The sequence below is a fragment of the Alosa sapidissima genome, chromosome 2 (genome assembly GCF_018492685.1).
Source record: "Alosa sapidissima isolate fAloSap1 chromosome 2, fAloSap1.pri, whole genome shotgun sequence".
In the NCBI taxonomy this organism is placed as follows: Eukaryota; Metazoa; Chordata; class Actinopteri; order Clupeiformes; family Clupeidae; genus Alosa; species Alosa sapidissima.
Genome location: NC_055958.1, coordinates 12,689,921 through 12,707,152, shown reverse-complemented (window position 1 = coordinate 12,707,152; position 17,232 = coordinate 12,689,921). Strand labels below are relative to the sequence as shown.

The following is a 17,232-nucleotide window of genomic DNA, read 5'->3' as shown; positions in this document are numbered from 1 at the left end:
TTAGCCAATCAACAAAGCAGATTTATAGATGTTTCTTTTTATTTATTTCTTTATACATTTCTTAAATGTTCATCTAACCCCCCACGAGTATAGCCTGCAGAACTAAGCAATGCCTAATGGAACTCACATGAAAATAAAATCAAGTCTCAGTGTGCAGTACAACACTTGTTAACTCACCATCTACATGCTCACATATTTTTTCTTTCTTTCTTTCTTTCTTTCTTTATTTTGTTGTCTTTATAGTTTCTTCCCTGTTGTGTAGATTCTATGTTGTAAATTCTGCTCAAACAAGCCAACACATCTCAGTCACTTTGTTACAATACTATGCTAATCAGAAGGTGACCCAAGCCTGCATGGGGGAACTTGGACATGCTGTATCACCCTATGGCCAGAAGATGGCAATAATGAGTGAGAAAGTAATGATTTTAGGAGGACTACTACACACATATAGAATAATGAAAAACTGTGTTCCCCTGGACATTCTAACATGTGCAGTTTGTAGTTTCTAGGCCAAAACACTTTTGTCAAATTCAGTGAATTTGGGTGCACGCAAACAAAGGGACATAAACTTATATTTCAAAGGACAGTGTAATAGCAATGAAAAAGGTGGTTTTAACAGTTGAGTATGGTGTAACATTACGTGAAGATACAGAGTTGCTTTGCCACTATAAAAAGTGCAGTTCCTAATTCACTGTTTGCAAATAACTGTGTTTATAGATATGTGTCTATGTAGAAATACTTTACTTGCAAATAGAAACACCAAACGCTTTCTGCTGTGTGCGTGTGTTGTTCTGTTGCATAGACCTCTGAAGTTCACCTACAAAAAAGCAACATTTGGAAAAAAAACTATTTTGAACATTTTGAATTTTAATTATCCATGACTAAATGTATTGCAAATGATTGTATATTTTGTAAATTATATGTATATTTTAAAATCTCACGTACCCCCTGGAGTGCCTTCACGTACCCCCAGGGGTACGCGTACCCCCATTTGAGAACCACTGCCATAGGTAGTTAGCTTCAATTAACAACTGGATCTCCTTATATGGGCAATGATGGACGTTTTGGTTCTTTTTTGTAGGCGAACTTCAGAGGTTTATTGGGATGTGCTTGTGTTGTCCTGCATTGGGATGTGCTTGAGTTGTCCTGTAGGGATGTGCTTGTGTTGTCCTGCAGGGGGCAGTATAGCGAGACTGAGGGGTGTGATTCCCAGAGCTGTGCAGACAGAGAGAGGTACTCACCAGGAGCTGTCCGTGGTGCTGACGCTGCCAGACCACCCCTCTCTCCCCCACCCCTACCCCAGCAGCAGCCTCACTACCACACACAGAACCACCCCTCTCTCCCCCACCCCTACTCCTGCAGCCCCACTACCACACACAGAACCACACCTGCCCATCAGAGTGCAGAATACCTGATCTGGAAGTTCAGGTCACTCACACACACTCAAGTGACGCTAATTCGATTTCCTCCATCAGTTTTCCCTTGACAGGTGTTGCTGGGGTCTGACACCATCCGCCCATTAAGTAAGGGAAAATGTACTGTCTGCCGGTCATTATCGAAAAATAAGTCCCGACAGGGCGAACAGGACCGGACCGCGACTCAAGCTCAAGCTCATTCTTGTCATTCATAAGAATGGAACTTTTTGCAGCACTCTGAAGAGCTGATTTGTAAGGCACAATCAGAGAGGGTTAAAGCAGAGCTAGTAATCAGGGATCTTTACACTGTAGAGAATGAGAATTAGAACGAGCTCTATCATAGAATTCCATAAAATTGAAATGTGTTCTATCATAGAATTAGAGGAATGTGTTCATGTCTAACAGGTCATCTCATTCTCAGACACACTGCACACACATCTCTCTTCACTTTGTTAATGTACGTACGTGTTTGTATGTCTCTTTGTATGTCTCGTGCGCAGCGTACTTTCACCCCCTAATGGCTCCCAGTGTAACAGCAGCAGGTGCAGCATCCTTGGAAGCAAAGAGCTCTCTTAGGCCCCATTCACACATACAATACCCATCAATCCAGCTTCTTTCTCCTCATGTTCTGTGGGCCACAGCCAGTGGACTTGTTCCACACAGACTGCATGGTGACTACAGTAATGAGGCAGCAGTAGCACTTATTGTGTTTGTTTATGTTCGACTTCGTCATAACTTCACTTACCTCATTCTCTCTGTTGTCATGGGTGAGTTAGTTTTATAAGCTAACAGTTAGTCAGTTGTCTCTTTGTAATAGGTGGTTTACTGGAAGAGGGTGTTTTAAAACAAACCAGGACTATTTTTAAAATGTGTACGTCATATAGTATATTCCGTAGAAGAATGGGAGTGCACTCCATCTTTGCAGAGTGACTGCATGTGGTTTCCTAACAGCAGGGAGAGGTACAGTGAGCTGTGCAATTCCAGGATTTGTCTAAATAAATGGTTCTTCTGCAGAAAGTCATGGGGTATGGGGAATTACATCTTTGAAAATGATTTATTTGTCTGAGTGTGTAAGTGTGTTACAAAGACATCTTTAAAAATGATTCATTTGTCTGAGAGTGTATGAACTGGTATAATGTATCATTACAATAAAGTGTTAGTTGTGGTTATGGCACCGGCTCTTAGTAATTGTTGCTCAAAATGGCTGAAAAGCCTTTATTTGGACAGGACAGTGGATATCTACAGGAAATGAATAGGAGAGGGGGGTGCACTGGCAACTGATTATGGGTCAGAACCACACCCAGAACCCTGTGGGCAATATGGGGACCTGTATGGGTCAGAACCACACCCAGAACCCTGTGGGCAATATGGGGACCTGTATGTGTTTGTGATGTTGCGTGAGCCACAGTTATTTAAGTCAAATCTGAATGTGGTGCCCTACAGTTCCTCTGTGTAGAGGTGTGAAACAAACACTTTACAACACTGGATTTGTATCATTTTTTTAATTTTGAAAAATAGATCTTTAAATACTTTTCTTTTTAAAAACAATATATCATTTGACATCTTTTTCCTCAATAAAAAGAAGATAATGCCATAGAGAGTGAAAAAAAGGGGTCTTACTGTTAGGGGTCGGACTGTACAGAACACACAGAACCAATGCCATCACTCGTTCCCATGGCAACAGGAAATGTCAGAGGGCTTAACACAGGTGTTGTGTTCTGCTTATCTAGAACTTTGAACACAGGTGTGTGCGCTTTACGACAGACCAGCCAAACACACCACAACCATTAAATATATGACAACAGAAGAACAAAAAATGGAAAAAAAACTATGTACACTTTTTCGAATGAGTTCTGACCCCTTCAATGACAGACTATGGAGAACATGAGAAATATATAAATGCATAAATAGAATGTAGAACTGTAAGAACATCTTACTCACACTCACACAGAAACCCCGGGCCCTAACCCAATCCTTCCGTGATAGCAGCTGTCAGTAGAATGGAGTAAGATCCCTTACCAGATCAGATTTTCTTGTTTTTCCCTGGAAGAAAAAGAAAGATCTGGAAGCCTCTCTGTTCTCCATTCAATCCATTCCAGAATGCTCACAGCTAAAAGTTACAAGAGATTCCATGTGGCCCCTTTAATATTAAATGACTCCTAGCAGGTTAGCATCATAGCACATAGCATCTTCCAGTCCTTCCACTGGGAGAACCTCAGTTGTGATTCTCAGAGACATGGCTTTCACTGCTGCGTAAGACTATTTAGCATAAGGCTAAATATCGCAGGTTAACTGCATACATTACTTATACCCTCTGGGCTGAGTAACATAGAGTGATGCACTATGAATGAGTATTTCCTTCACTATTTTTCATCATGTGTTTGTGCATGCAAATCAGTTTACAAAAAGCTGTGTGTGTGTGTGTGTGTATGTGTGTGTGTGTGTGTGTGTGTGTGTGTGTGTGTGCGTGTGTGTGTGTGTTTGTGAGTGTGTGTGTGTGTGTGCGTGCGTGCGTGTGTGTAAGCACTTTCCTTCCAGTGTAGACTATAGAATGGAAGCCTTAATCTCTAACTCTATGGGCTTCATAATCCGACACCCACTGAGCAGCAGCTGAGTTTAAATAATATATTACCAGAGTCAGCTGCTTTTTTGTACACCTTTCTAGAAAACAAATAAACAAACCAACAACAACAAACAAACACAAACAACAGCAGTATTCAAACACATTATGTAGTGTTATTGGTAGACCCTTCTAAAAAAAATAACAGACTGCTGTTAGAAATCATCAATGGCATCAAAAACCTCCAGTGAGCCTCTTCCCTGTGTTCATCTGTCTCTCTGTGTGTGTGTGTGTGTGTGTGTGTGTGTGTGTGTGTGTGTGTGTGTGTGTGTGTGTGTCTTCTGTATTTATGTGTGCACGCTTGTGTGTGTGTGAGAGAGAGTGGAGAGGGGCTGGTGCAGGTCTGGCTATGATCCAACAGACTCAATCCAGATGTGTGTCAGGGGAGTTTCCTGAGTCAGGTGTCTGCTTGGGCCCCATAGTCCAGCACATATGTGGCTGCCCTCTTTTTCACCATATCCACAACTTGTCCCTTTTTGTCCGGTCATTGTGTTTGACACACAACTACATCACCTTTCTATCTTTTTTTGTCCCTTCATTCTTTCTTTTTCTCTCCTTTCACTTGTTTCTTAAATCCATCACTCTGTCCATATTTTCACCATTCACACTCTTCCTCTCGTTTACTAGTCCATCTCTGTGCCATTTCATCACTGAGCCTCTTCATTGAGTCTTTCAGTGTTTTTCTTTCCTCTCTTCCATTTGCCCTGACTTTGTCTCTCCGTCTCTCTCTCTCTCGTTCTCCCTCTCTCTCTCTCTCTCCTCTTCCGTTCTCTCATCCGTCGGCGGCCATCCCCCAGGGGTGAAAGTGAGATGAGTCCAGCAGGGCTGAGCCGAGCCGGTGTAGGAGCCAGGCGTACCAGTGTGTGCCCGTCCCCGTGCCCGCGCTCGGCCCTGCCAGTCTGTGCAGCGCCCGCAGCGGGGCCAGTGCCCAGTGCGCCAGCCACTGCTGGTCCACGGCGGCGTAGCAGGACGCCAGCACGTCGTCCACCACCAGCGTCCCGTGGCGCGTGAGGGGGGCGAACGCGCCCGTCTCCTCGCGCACCTCGACCCACGTGACCCGCGCCAGGCGTCCCCTACGGGCCACCTTCTTCGCTTGCAAAGGGGACCCCTCTTCCTCCTCCCCCTTCTCCTCCTCCTCCTCCTCCTCCCCTCGGCTTGAGGCGGTGAGGACGCACTGTCCGGGCCGCACGTCGCTGGCAAAGGCCTCGGTGAGCGTGCTGCGTGAGCAGCGGGCAGCGTCCGTGACGAACACCAGGTGGGCGGCCGTGAGGGTGAGGTTGGCGCCCTGTGCCGTGCCCAGCGTGTAGAAGGTCTTGCGGGCGCGCGGCTGCCGGTCCAGAAAGGTCACGACTTCGCTGTAGAGCAGCTCGCCGCCGCCGTCGCTGCCAGACGAGGCTAGGATGCGCTCCCCGGGTCGAAGGTCGCGCATCAGCTTCTTTACACCGCCCTCCACTGTCACCAGGGAGTTACCGGGGAAACAACCACCGGTCTTTGCTGCCACCGAGTGTTCTGGAGTGTTGCAGAGGAAAATCAGAGAAAGAGAAAAAATAGAGAGTAAGAGGAAAAGGCAAAAGAGAGAGAGAGAGAGAGAGAGAGAGAAAGAGAGAGAGAGAGAGAGAGAGAGAAAAAGAGAGAGAAAGAGAGAGAGAAAGAGAGAGAGAAAGAGAAACACAATTATTACAATACAAACGTTGACACCTAAATTTAAATTAAATGAGTCAGATCTACAATTACATAAATACTGCTGAACAGTCCAAAGCATCAACTAAAACTACTGAAGTGTCCATACGATCACTGGTTGTACCACCTTGTACATTTGACATACTCCCCTTTCTCTAAATTACAACCTGCCGTTAAATTTAACAGCTTTCTCGCTCTACTTCTGTCGCACATGCATTCCCTGAGCACACACACAAGTCAATACTGATAGCAAACATACACAAACACATCAAATCCAAACGATCAACAGTGGCAGAAACAGAACCAGGAACTAGTGTGTGTGTGTGTGTGTGTGTGTGTGTGCAAATGCTTCAACCACCACTTATCACAGTAATTAGATTTTTCTTCTTTTCTGTTAAACTCAACTTTGTTTTCCATTCTCTGAAATCCCAATGCAGTAAAGGTTAATAAATAACCTAAATGATTCAATCCCCACTCCTGTGTATGTGTGTCTGTGTGTGTTCATGAATGTGTGTATGTCCGTGTGTCTCTGTGTGTGTGTGTGTGTATATATGTGTGTGTGTGTGTGTGTGTGTGTGTGTGTGTGTGTGTGTGTGTGTTCATGAATGTGTGTGTGTCTGTGTGTATGTCTGTGTGCGTCTGTGTGTGTCTGTGTGTGTGTGTGTCGATGCATGTGTGTGTGTGTGTCGATGCATGTGTGTGTGTGTGTGTGTGTGTGTGCGTAGTGTGAGGAAAGCAGTTGAGCCTTAACCACTGAAGGAATGTCTCCGGCTGCCCTCAAGTCTCAGGTAGACCTAAGGCAAATATTTGGCAAAGGTAGGTACCAAGGCCAGGTGATAGATAAGGCATGAATCCCAGATAAGAGATCTGAGAGGAGGGAAGAAGGGAGAGAGGAGAGATGGAAGAAGGGAGAGAAGGAGAGAGGAGAGAGGAGAGGGGGAAATAGGAAAATAGGAGCAAGGGATTGGACTGTCTGGAAAACAAAGAGTCCAAGTTAATCATCTCAAAATACTTTTCTACGCACCCTCTACCTTTCAATGGCTCTCTCTCTCTCTCTCTCTCTACCACCCTTTCTCCTTTTCTTTTCCTTTCTCACTCTCCTACTCTCATGATCTGTCTCTTCCTCTCTCTCCCTCTCTCTCTCTCTCCCTCTAAACTCCCTCATTCCTCTTCACCATCTCAGCTCGTTTTTTAATGGTTTTTAACCATTTCACTGCCGCTCTCTCACTTGCACACGTCAGCGTTGCAACAAGGATATAACTCACTCACAAAGTGCAACACAGCACTATGGCGTGGACCACATGTGTCCAAGACGCTGACTCAAAATCTGTCTATCATTTGCACATTCTCCTGTCTGAGGGCAAACCTCAGACTACTACTTCTGCCCCAACGCTCTGACCAAGGCAATCTGAGTTGTTTACACCTGTAGACGTGTCAGTCCGATCAGTAGTTTATCTATGATGCTGTTTACCCCAAGACCCCTAATGAAGGCTAAACACACACATTAAAGGCTGCTGGATGTGACGTGGGTGTCTGTGTGTATATGTGTGTGTGTGTGTGTGTGTGTGTGTGTATATGTGTGTGTGTGTGTGTGTGTGTGTGTGTGTGTGTGTGTGTGTGTGTGTGTGTGTGTGTGTGTGTGTGTGTGTATGTGTGTGTGTGTGTGAGTAATTGACAGGTGTCAAGATTAATGCCCTGATTAATGTCCAACAGTTCCTCTCCAGGTTCCTCTCTCTCCTCACCCTACACACAAACACACACACACTCACACAACAAATACACACTCGCCAGCCCACACACATACACACACACATTAATCCTGTTTAGCCAGGGTTTAACCTTTCATATTTAACTGCATTAAATAAACAAAAACAAACAGCTTGAAATCCCAGTTCACACATTATGTAACATAACCTTATGCAGCTCCTGAAATGTTTTCATTCTAGAGGGACACAGTACACACCATGGCCTGGTTTCAGAGTGAGTCATACTGGTTTGGATATAAACCTGAGCATGCGCTTCACCACAAATCACTGTACAATGCCCAAGAAGACCACTGAGGAGTCTGAGAAACTGTGTGAAAACTGTGTGAAAGATGTGTGTGTGTGTGTATGTGTGTGTGTGTGTGTGTGTATGTGTGTTTGTGTATATGTTTCTAGCCTGTGTGTGTATGTATGCATGTGTGTGTGTGTGTGTGTGTGTGTGTGTGTGTGTGTGTCCACGTTTCAGGCCTGTGTGTGTGTGTGTTCATGTGTGTGTGTGTGTGTGTGTGTGCATGTGTGTGTGTGTGTTCATGTGTGTGTGTGTGTGTGTGTGTGTGTGTGTGTGTGCATATATGTGTGTGTGGAGGACTTTGGTTAGTGGCGCTGCATTCAGCGAGCACCTCTGCTGTTTGTTCTCTCTATCAGTGGCCCCAGATAAGAGTGTCTGTGTGTGAGTCTCACAAAGCCTCTCACCGCAGCGCATTCAACAGGGCACACAAATTCCTCAATGGGGGGAGACGAAGAAGGAGGAGAAAAAAATGGAAGAGCCCAAGTGGTCGGAACTGCCACAGCCAGTGTGAGAATGGAAGGAGGGGTTGTGATAAAGTAAATAGTCCAAATACCTCCAAAACCCAGTCTGAAGCACTTGACCAAAAATGAGCACTTTGGGGCTGTTTGTCACATGTTTGTGGGTGCAGAGAGAGAGGTGACTAATGCCCGTGGAAGTAGGATTACCAGTTGAAGACGTTGTTTGTCCCTGTCTTTTTTCCTCCCGCTGGTTTATGTTTTTTTGTTTGTTTTTTTCGGGGGTGATTTGGGGGTTTATAAAATGCCGCAAAAATGGCGTATTTTTTACAGGAAAAGACGAAAAATCCAGCGTCCGTCATCCCTTACCATCAAAGCTCATCAAAGCTCACCTCAAGAAGACTGACGACAAAAACAAGCCCCAGCCAGACAGCTGCCCACATCAACACATCTCAGGGCCTGTTTTCCCACTCTCACAGCTTACAGTAGTAACAGAGATTTTAAATCAGAGTCCGAAGAGATTTCATTAACTCAGACTTCCTGAGCTAAGACAAGATATGCTAAGCTATGCTACGCTAGCACTGGGCAACTGTCCAACTCTGATGGAGCTAAGAGACAATACCTATACCCAGGGGTGAAGAGTATATCTCTCTATGTGTGAAGTGTGTGTGTCTCTCTCTCTGTCTCTCTCTCCCTCTCTCTCTCTCCCTCTCTCTATCTGTCTGTCTCTCTATCTGTCTGTCTCTCTCTCTCTCTCTCTCTCTCTCCCTCCCTCCCATCTAGCCCTTAATTTGTTCCCTGAGGATCCGCACTCGTGTGCAGGTGGTTATGGTCTAATGATGAGCGCTGCTGTTGCAGTGTTACCTGTCTCAGCTCAGGTCTACCTCTTACCTCACGCCAGCCAACTACAGCTGACCACAGCCTCACACACACACACACACACACACACACACACACACACACACACACACACATCAAACTGCAGCTGGACCTACACACTGGTCTGGACATACAGCACATTGACATACATACTGAATGAATACAAAGTCTGTGTATGGAGGCGCATCATAAATTACAAAATATTTACAAAACAGACATATTCAAATGTTTTATCAGAAAAGTCTGGGTTTCTTTGTGTGGAACAGAATTGTATGCACACACATTGGAATGGTTCACTTCCACTAGTGAAATGGACTACTTTTTCCTTGCCACAGTTGCCATATGGCGTGCTTGTGGGGGGTAAGAGGGTTAAGGCTGCCAGTCTTATGACGTCATTTTCTATATTTTTGATATGTTGCTGAGTATATCATAAACAGCAAAGAAAAGTGATTGATAATGACTGACTGACTATTATTGTGTTACATGCTTCAAATGTAAAGCACTTTGAGCTGCATTCTGTGTATGAAAGGTGCTATACAAATAAAGCTTTATTATTATTATTATTATTATATTATTACTACTACTAAAATGAAATGATGGACTAAAAATGTGTCTGTATGAAGCTTGAGATTACAGTAGAACTGCCAGACAGGTTGTAGTGAAGGAGAACTGATTATACATACTCTAGGGGGGAAGAGTGTTCTTATAATCATCTGGTGCCTCATATCGCGTGTGTGTGTGTGTGTGTGTGTGTGTGTGTGTGTGTGTTTACATGCTGTATGTCTAGACGAGTGTGTAGGTCCAGCTGCAGTTCAATGTGTGTGAGTGTGTGTGTGTGTGTGTGTGTGTGTGTGTGTGTGTGTGTGTGTGTGTGTGTGTGTGTGTCTACGTGCTGTATGTCAAGACCAGTGTGTAGGTCCAGCTGCAGTTGTATATGTGTGTGTGTGTGTGTGTGTGTGTGTGTGTGTGTGTGTGTGTGTGTACTGTGGGTCCAGCTACAGTTCCCACACTCACCAGACTTGACGCTGCAGTGGACGTGTCCCTTGGACTCGTAGTAGACCCAGTCGAAGCCGGCCTCCACGGCCAGGCGAGCCAGCATGGCGTACTTGTTGCGGTCGCGGTCGGACGTGGTGATGTCCACGGCACGGCCCTCGTAGTGCAGCGAGTCGTCGGAGTGGTGGCCGTCCTCATCCCAGCCCTCCGTCACCCGCAGGTTCACCCCCGGCCACATGTTCATGACCGAGATGGCCAGCGCGTTCAGCTTGTCCTTGCAGCGCTGACGGACCGAACCGGACCGACCAACATGGGGGGGGGGGGGGGTGGGGGGAGATGATGGGTGAGACAAGACACAGGAGGGAACAGGTGAGAAAGGGTGACCACACACAGGGGATGTTCTGAATGAATGGCTTGGTATACATACACACACACACACACACACACATGACCATACACACAACAAAGAACTATGATTAAGTGGTTACAAGATTACATTCATTTGCGAAAACACACAGATATTGAGCGACATTAAGAGACAATGAATATTGTGGAAGGAAAACACAACACAACACAACACACACACACACACACACACACACACACACAATGCATATGCATGCATGCACAGATGCACAATCATACAATCACTGGGAAACACTCAAACATAAAAGCACTGTCATAATTTCCAAACACTGACGGGACCATAACTATGTAGCCTGACACACAGGCACATTTATTTGGTGCTACCCACACACTATACAACAACACACAATATCCAGGTGTAGCATAGTGCAGCCTGGTTTGGGCACAGGTTCAAAGGATGGTAAATGAGGACACAGGCAACATGTTCAGGGGTATAGCCAGGTGGGAGTATTCAGGTGGGTATATTGAGTTATTGATTGTCCCCAAAAGAAAAATGTCCCCAAAGAAGTTCAGAGGCTTTTCTTGGACATGGTGACATAGCAACGACACACCTACATTGGCTACACCACTGAATTCTCCACACAAACACAACACAGTGAGACCAGTCTACGGTGAGGGTTTATGGGAGAGGAGAGTTGTAATGGGGGTGGAGAGAGACATACAGTGAGAGAGAAATGAAAAAAGAAATCAAGGCGCGCATCAAAGATGTGGGGACCATGTGAAATGACAGAGGACAAGCCGACACGTGCGGCAAGAACGTCTCATAACTCAGGGCAACGGCTGTCAGTCGGGTTCGTCCTCCACTTCTCGAGAAAAGCGGGAAAACCAGATGACAGAGACTGTGGGAAACTGTGGGAATGTTTTGATTCAGTTGCGACTCAGCTGTTTTAATTTGCAAGTCAACAGCCCGGGTCCGTTTCTGTCATAACTATGGGATAGCCAAAATCTATAGGTCACCGAAGTTGTTTTGAGGGGGGGGAAGTGAATAGGCCTACATATAACCAGTACGCCTAATACTATTCGCTACAGCAGTCAGTTGTAAGGCAAACGTATATATTTCTGAGGTGCAAATGTTGGTCTGGTCTATAGTCTACGCTTACATAGGCTCTCTGAGTTTCCTTCTGATGTGCACCATGCAAGCTGCAGTCAAGTCGACCGCACATCTACACGAGGCAGCCAGAGCACTATGCCCTCCGGGCGCAGACAAAACACTCTCAGCATCCAATTAGATTTGAGGCGTTAAAGGAGCGGTCGCGGATCCCTCTGCCTCGCGCTTTCAGTCGGTCTCGGTCGGGGTGGAATGGTTCGGGGTGCGCGCCTCGCTACGGGCACAACGAGCGCCAGACCCGTGAAGGGGTGGCGGTGGCGGAGAAGAAGGGTGGGGGATGCTTTGCCTTAAACATCAAATTTGATATTTTACATATGGAGGCAAAAATAGCATGAAAGAAACTAACCCTAGTCCCCGAGTAAAAATGCCAAAATACACAAAATGCATTCCTCAGTTTGCTAAATAATCAGTTTTTTCCCCACTCCTTCCACATTTGTTTGTGGAGCTCCGGGGTTATGAATAGACGGATTCACATTGAACTTGAGAGGCTGACGACCCGCCGCATCCATATGAGTTTCATAGCGGCCTCTGACATAGTTTTCTTGGGATCTGTTTGCAACATGTCACCAAGTGTTCTAAGATGGTTGTTCCCATGGCTTCAAGGCCAAGCAGCTTAAATTCTTTTAAGACCGTTTGGGAGTCTTCAAAATCTAACCCTTAGTCCCGCAAATGTGCCCAGGGCTTCTAATGATGCATTTCAGATTTCTACTGTCGACATGTTGGCGATTATATGTCATGCTGATTTTGACAACTACATAGTTTGAGGACAAATTACAGCTTTGTAAAGGAACCACGGTTTTAAATAGTGAATTTAACGGAATTGTTGAATTTGATGGCTGCGGCACAGGTGCTTTCTGAACGGATCAAGGGAAAACCTTTGTACAATCCTATCGACAATAAATTAAATCGAAAAACACACACTTGTTTCTGCACCATAACCTTTACTCGTTAATACAAAATAAGGAACGAATTAGTGCTGAACACTAACAATAAACCAACAACTGTAAAATGTCAGGTGATTCGCAGCACCTTTGTTCTCGTGAAAAAAACGTTTGAAATCCCGATTTTTAAAGTAGCCTAGGCTATCAAAATTATATAATGTTCAGTCCTCAAAAACAGTCAAGCCTGTTTTACGTTTTGTTTAGATATACCGAGTTGACAATACTTCTTAAGCGTCTGAAAATGTAGTGCGAGGGGGCTGCATGACTGACGTCTAATCACGTTGTGCAAACAGGTGCTCGGCAATCAATTCCCCCAGCTGCTTGTCGGATGAAAGAGCAAGACATCGATCGCGAAGTTATGAACACATCTGTGCACCGTGCAAAGGGCAAACAGCCACTCAGGCAGATTATCAATCATGGGGGTCATTTTTGGAGGATCATTTGAACGTTTGTGAGGGAACAAAGCAATCTCACCTGTGTCATCAACCGATCCGCCCCCGTGTTCTCCTCATCTTTAAAGATAATGTCAGGATTGTAGTTAGGTGTGAGTTCTTTAAATCGCTCAGAATTCCGGGTTATTTTCCCTTCGTATCTGCCGCTGGCTCCCAGCGTCTTCTCGGCCACGTTCGGACTAAACTGCTTCAGGGCGAGGGGTGTGAGTTTCGGCGGCGGACGCCTCCTTCCATATCCCTTCCCTGGTCCACAGCCCTCCGCTACAGGTGAGAAAGCCAGGGCGCAGACGCTGAACACCCCCAAAAGCACTTGGAGCCGCATTCCACCCTCAGCGCCGAGCACTCCGGTAGGGAGTGGTAAGGTGGCACAGGTCGCCGTGGAGTTTGAAAATACCCCTCGTCCCCCTCCTTATTCCCCCCACGGGGTAGATGGTGGGGGGTGGAGGATAAAACCTTTAATTTTGTATCACCTTGATCCGCGTCATTATCGGTGCGTAAAAACGTTCGCTCGCAAATGTCAACGTGAAGGCAGTCATGTAACTGGGAATGAAGTCGCCCGAGCGGAGATTCTGTGACACCGAGTGTCCGGTGGCCAAACGCCTCGAAACTTCAGTCTCTGGAGTAAAACACGTAAATGAGCGCGAGCAGGAAAGTCCATTTATTTAACGATAAGCCCGAGCAGCCGCACGTGTGTGTGTTCTCTCTGGAGAGCCGGTGGCGTGAGGTTGACAGTGAGCTGTCAAAGGGGTATCCTCGTGGCAGTTCGTGCTTCCGCGGTCGCCTTTGAATGAGTCCCTGTCTCTGGCTGAATTGGGAATTGAAGTAATCCACAAGACCAGTCGCAAGCTGTGACCGCACCCTGCCAGTTATGCCCTTCTATCCACGGCCGCCACTCCTCCCAGCCGGTCACACTGGGAACGTCGTATACCCACCGGCTCTCCTGCTGCCAAACACTCATTGCTGCTGGAAGGACGCAGCTTTAGACTCGGCGTACACAAACACACGCTCGCTTACTCACACACACAAAGTCGGAGTTGACCCGAACATTTGGCCCAAACTGGACGAACGTTGACCCCACCAACTACACACACACAAACACAAACTCTTGCTTGCGCACACACGCCATACATGCGTGCAGACGTACACATACATCTCGCTGACGTACAGCAGGTTCACTAGGACGTGTTGCTCTGCAAATGCTCTGTGATGTGGTCAGTATATGAAAGGGTAGCTCATTTAGGATTTTAAAATATATGCACATATACTTCTACTATAACATAGCTTTCTGTACAGAGGTGCCTGCTTTTGAACCTCAAACGTATCAGGGATATACCTGAGCTGTTCTGTCCATGCAAGGTTTATGACACAATTCATCACCCTTACAAGGAGAGGGAGTGCAGACTTTGAACATAATGACAAGCTAAAGTGAGGTTAAGTGACTTAACACCAAAGCATGTGTACAAGTGTGCATGTGTGTGACCCATGTGTATTTCTTGACAGCGTTAGACCTTCACAAGTGAGCATGTTTCATCTGGAAAACACACCAGGAAGTGTGTGTGTGTTTGTGTGTGTGTGTGTGTGTGTATGTGTGTGTGTATGTCTGTACATGTGTGTGTGGTCACTTTGCTGACGACAGAGTAACCTTTGAAATGGCTTATTACCCAGGACGGAGACAAGCAAACCACTCTCAGGACAGCAAATCCATTAATGCCTGAAAACACAGAACCGAATGTACTTCTGACATGTCTGTTAATAGCCACGGTCACTAAAGTCTTCAGTCACACACACTTTTCCAGCGACATTATTTTTAGAATAAATACGTTTTAGTATTGTGTGTGTGTGTGTGTGTGTGTGCGTGTATATGTGAGTTAGTTTACTCTTCATCTAAGCATCTCTGAGATTCTGAAGCTTTGGGTCTCACCCACTAAGAATAAGAAGAGCATGCGAGCTTGTCTTCCTGCACAGCAGTGTCTTTAACCCTTACAGGCGTGGGTTTTTGAACATTCTAACATATGATTCTGTTCAGCAACAATTCAAGGTTCTAAAATTCTATGTTGAATTCAATGAACCCAGATATTCTTAAAATAGAACGTTCATTGTCCGACATGCCCGTCACACGGGTGTGACAGTGCACCTTTAACAGTTGAGAAGAGACACTAAAGTCTTATCCAGAGAAGCAGAGGAAATGTTCTTTGTGGAAAAATTTTGTCTTTTTTTTTTTGTCATCTTCTGTTTTATTTAAAACTTCATGAAACACGTTCAACACCATATTAAAAGATGCTTTATCTTAAAACACATCAAATGATTTCTGCCATCATGATTGTTTGTTGTTGACTGTTGCCTGGTCCACAGTAGGACACGAGACAGACTTGCGTGTGATCTGAACTGGTCGACACATGCGGATGACACAAGCTCAGGATTTACACGCCACTGCCTTTAAGGGTTCTGTGTGACATGTGTTCCTGTCCGTTATCTGTGATCTGTGGGTGTGTGTGGTGGCGTGCTGTTATGTGGTCCCTTTAATACACTTTCATAACTGTATTTACACTTTTAATAGTTTGAACGTTTCAACTCCCACACAGACAATGAAATGGCTCCCGAACCAGATGCAGCCTTTGGAAAAGTTTGATGGTGTGTAGCGCCACCACAATACATTTTTCTTGCTGCTTTTTTTTACCAAAAACAAAGTTTAAAGGATCTCTCCTGGAATTACACTCCATTTTCCTCAACACACACACACACGCACACACACACACACAAGTATCCTGCTGAGATATAAGTGAAGGAGGTTAAGTATACTTCATTTGCACACTTTCTGTGGTAAGAGTCACATACTGCATGCAGAGGGGAAGGCCACAGTCAGATAGGGCCCAGATCGAGGAGGGCGTTTCAGGGGGTGGGGGTCAGGCAGACAGGCAGGCGACTGTACACAGAGGGGTAATGGGCAGTGGTAGGGTCGGAGGGGCTGAGGGGGTGAGCTTGTCCGTCACCAGCCTAGCGGTGAAGAGCCATGGGAAGAACAGAATCCTGAAACACACACACACACACACACACACACACACACACACACACACACACTAACACACATACACACCTGAATCCCCCACCCCAGCCCCCACCACAAGGGTGACACTCATTGCTCTGTTCCCCTCACCATAGAACTAAAATAAAATGACCAGAAACTACTCCAAATTAGCTTCTCAAATATTTACCAGCAAAAAAAGAGAGAGGGGAGAGGGGCAGAGAGAGAAATTCTGTGGCTTTCACGGCCATTTCAAAAAGCACACTTTTAAACACTACATGTTGACGTATCTTTTTTATTATTTGCTTATGTAAATAACCGAGTATTTTCTGCACCAGTCAGTTTTACATGCTCTAATTTGGATCAGGGAGGCAAGGAGGAATGGAGAGAGGGACAGAGCAATTAAGGAAAGAGAGAGAGAGATAGGTTGAGAGTGAGTTTGAGAGAGAGAGTCCACTGTCTCTCTTCTTCAATCAGTGTGAAGTGAGCTGAATTGGACTGAACTAGACTGTCCACCCTGTTTGCTTTATGAAGCAAGGCCGAGGTAGAGCAGGCTGATTTTAGGGATTGGTCATGCCCATGCCGTCGGGCTAATTAAAGAATGCTTTAAAACTCATCAACTCCATGCACTCAGTGACCTTTCCCCACCAAGGAAACACACACAAACAGATGCGCGCGCACACACACACACAAATGCATGTACACACACACTACAAGCAAACACACATACATACATAAATACATACGAACATACATACATACACCCAAACAGAAGGGAAAGTGGTGTTGAAAGTAAAGGAAAACTAACCAATGAATATGCTTGATTAGCCGCATTATCTTGGCACCGATCGAGCCTGCCTACTCGTGCCATCCTGTTCTGAACCGCCTGATCTGATGCTCGATCTCCAAACTGTGTTTGCATGGACACAGGAAAACCTCTGCATGAGGTGAGGGCAATCCCCATCTCTCCCCATGATGTTCCATATTCCATGTTCCATGTTCCATGTTCCATGTCACTGGCAGAGCTAACATATCAGTCCTAACATAGACCATGACTTGAGTGCCAGCATCTGCTAAATGAATGCATCTAAATCACGAAAAGAATGGCACTCTTCTACATGTCGGAGACATGTCAGCAAACTCCTGAGATTGATGAAGAAGATGTAACGGGGTGACAGATGATAGGTCT

The 17,232-nt window shown here is 45.6% G+C and overlaps 2 protein-coding genes across 2 annotated transcripts in view; one reads left to right on the top strand and one right to left on the bottom strand.

The window, feature by feature from the left end:
• The window catches only part of slc23a3 (solute carrier family 23 member 3), an 11,949-nt gene extending 11,180 nt beyond the window's left edge, over positions 1–769 (top strand). The window contains exon 12 of the mRNA XM_042077315.1: positions 1–769. This exon is cut by the window's left edge and continues 486 nt beyond it. The gene's annotated coding sequence lies outside the window, so the exon portion shown is untranslated.
• Positions 770–3,721: 2,952 nt separating this feature from the next.
• On the bottom strand, positions 3,722–14,124 carry LOC121696087 (indian hedgehog B protein-like). The gene is made up of 3 exons (XM_042077415.1): positions 13,044–14,124; positions 10,116–10,377; positions 3,722–5,544 (listed from the first exon to the last, which is right to left on the bottom strand). Exons 1-3 carry the CDS (start codon positions 13,341–13,343, stop codon positions 4,808–4,810), a joined length of 1,299 nt encoding a protein of 432 aa, XP_041933349.1. The 5' UTR covers positions 13,344–14,124; the 3' UTR covers positions 3,722–4,807.
• Positions 14,125–17,232: the final 3,108 nt, after the last annotated feature.

What these genes read in the sequence shown, in the direction of transcription:
- LOC121696087 (XM_042077415.1), bottom strand. Translation starts at nt 13,343, where the DNA reads ATGCGGCTCCAAGTGCTTTTGGGGGTGTTCAGCGTCTGCGCCCTGGCT. An exon ending in CGGATCGGTTGATGACACAG is followed by an intron (nt 10,378 to 13,043) that starts GTGAGATTGCTT and finishes TCGGTCCGTCAG; the next exon opens with CGCTGCAAGGACAAGCTGAA. An exon ending in CCACTGCAGCGTCAAGTCTG is followed by an intron (nt 5,545 to 10,115) that starts GTGAGTGTGGGA and finishes GCAACACTCCAG; the next exon opens with AACACTCGGTGGCAGCAAAG.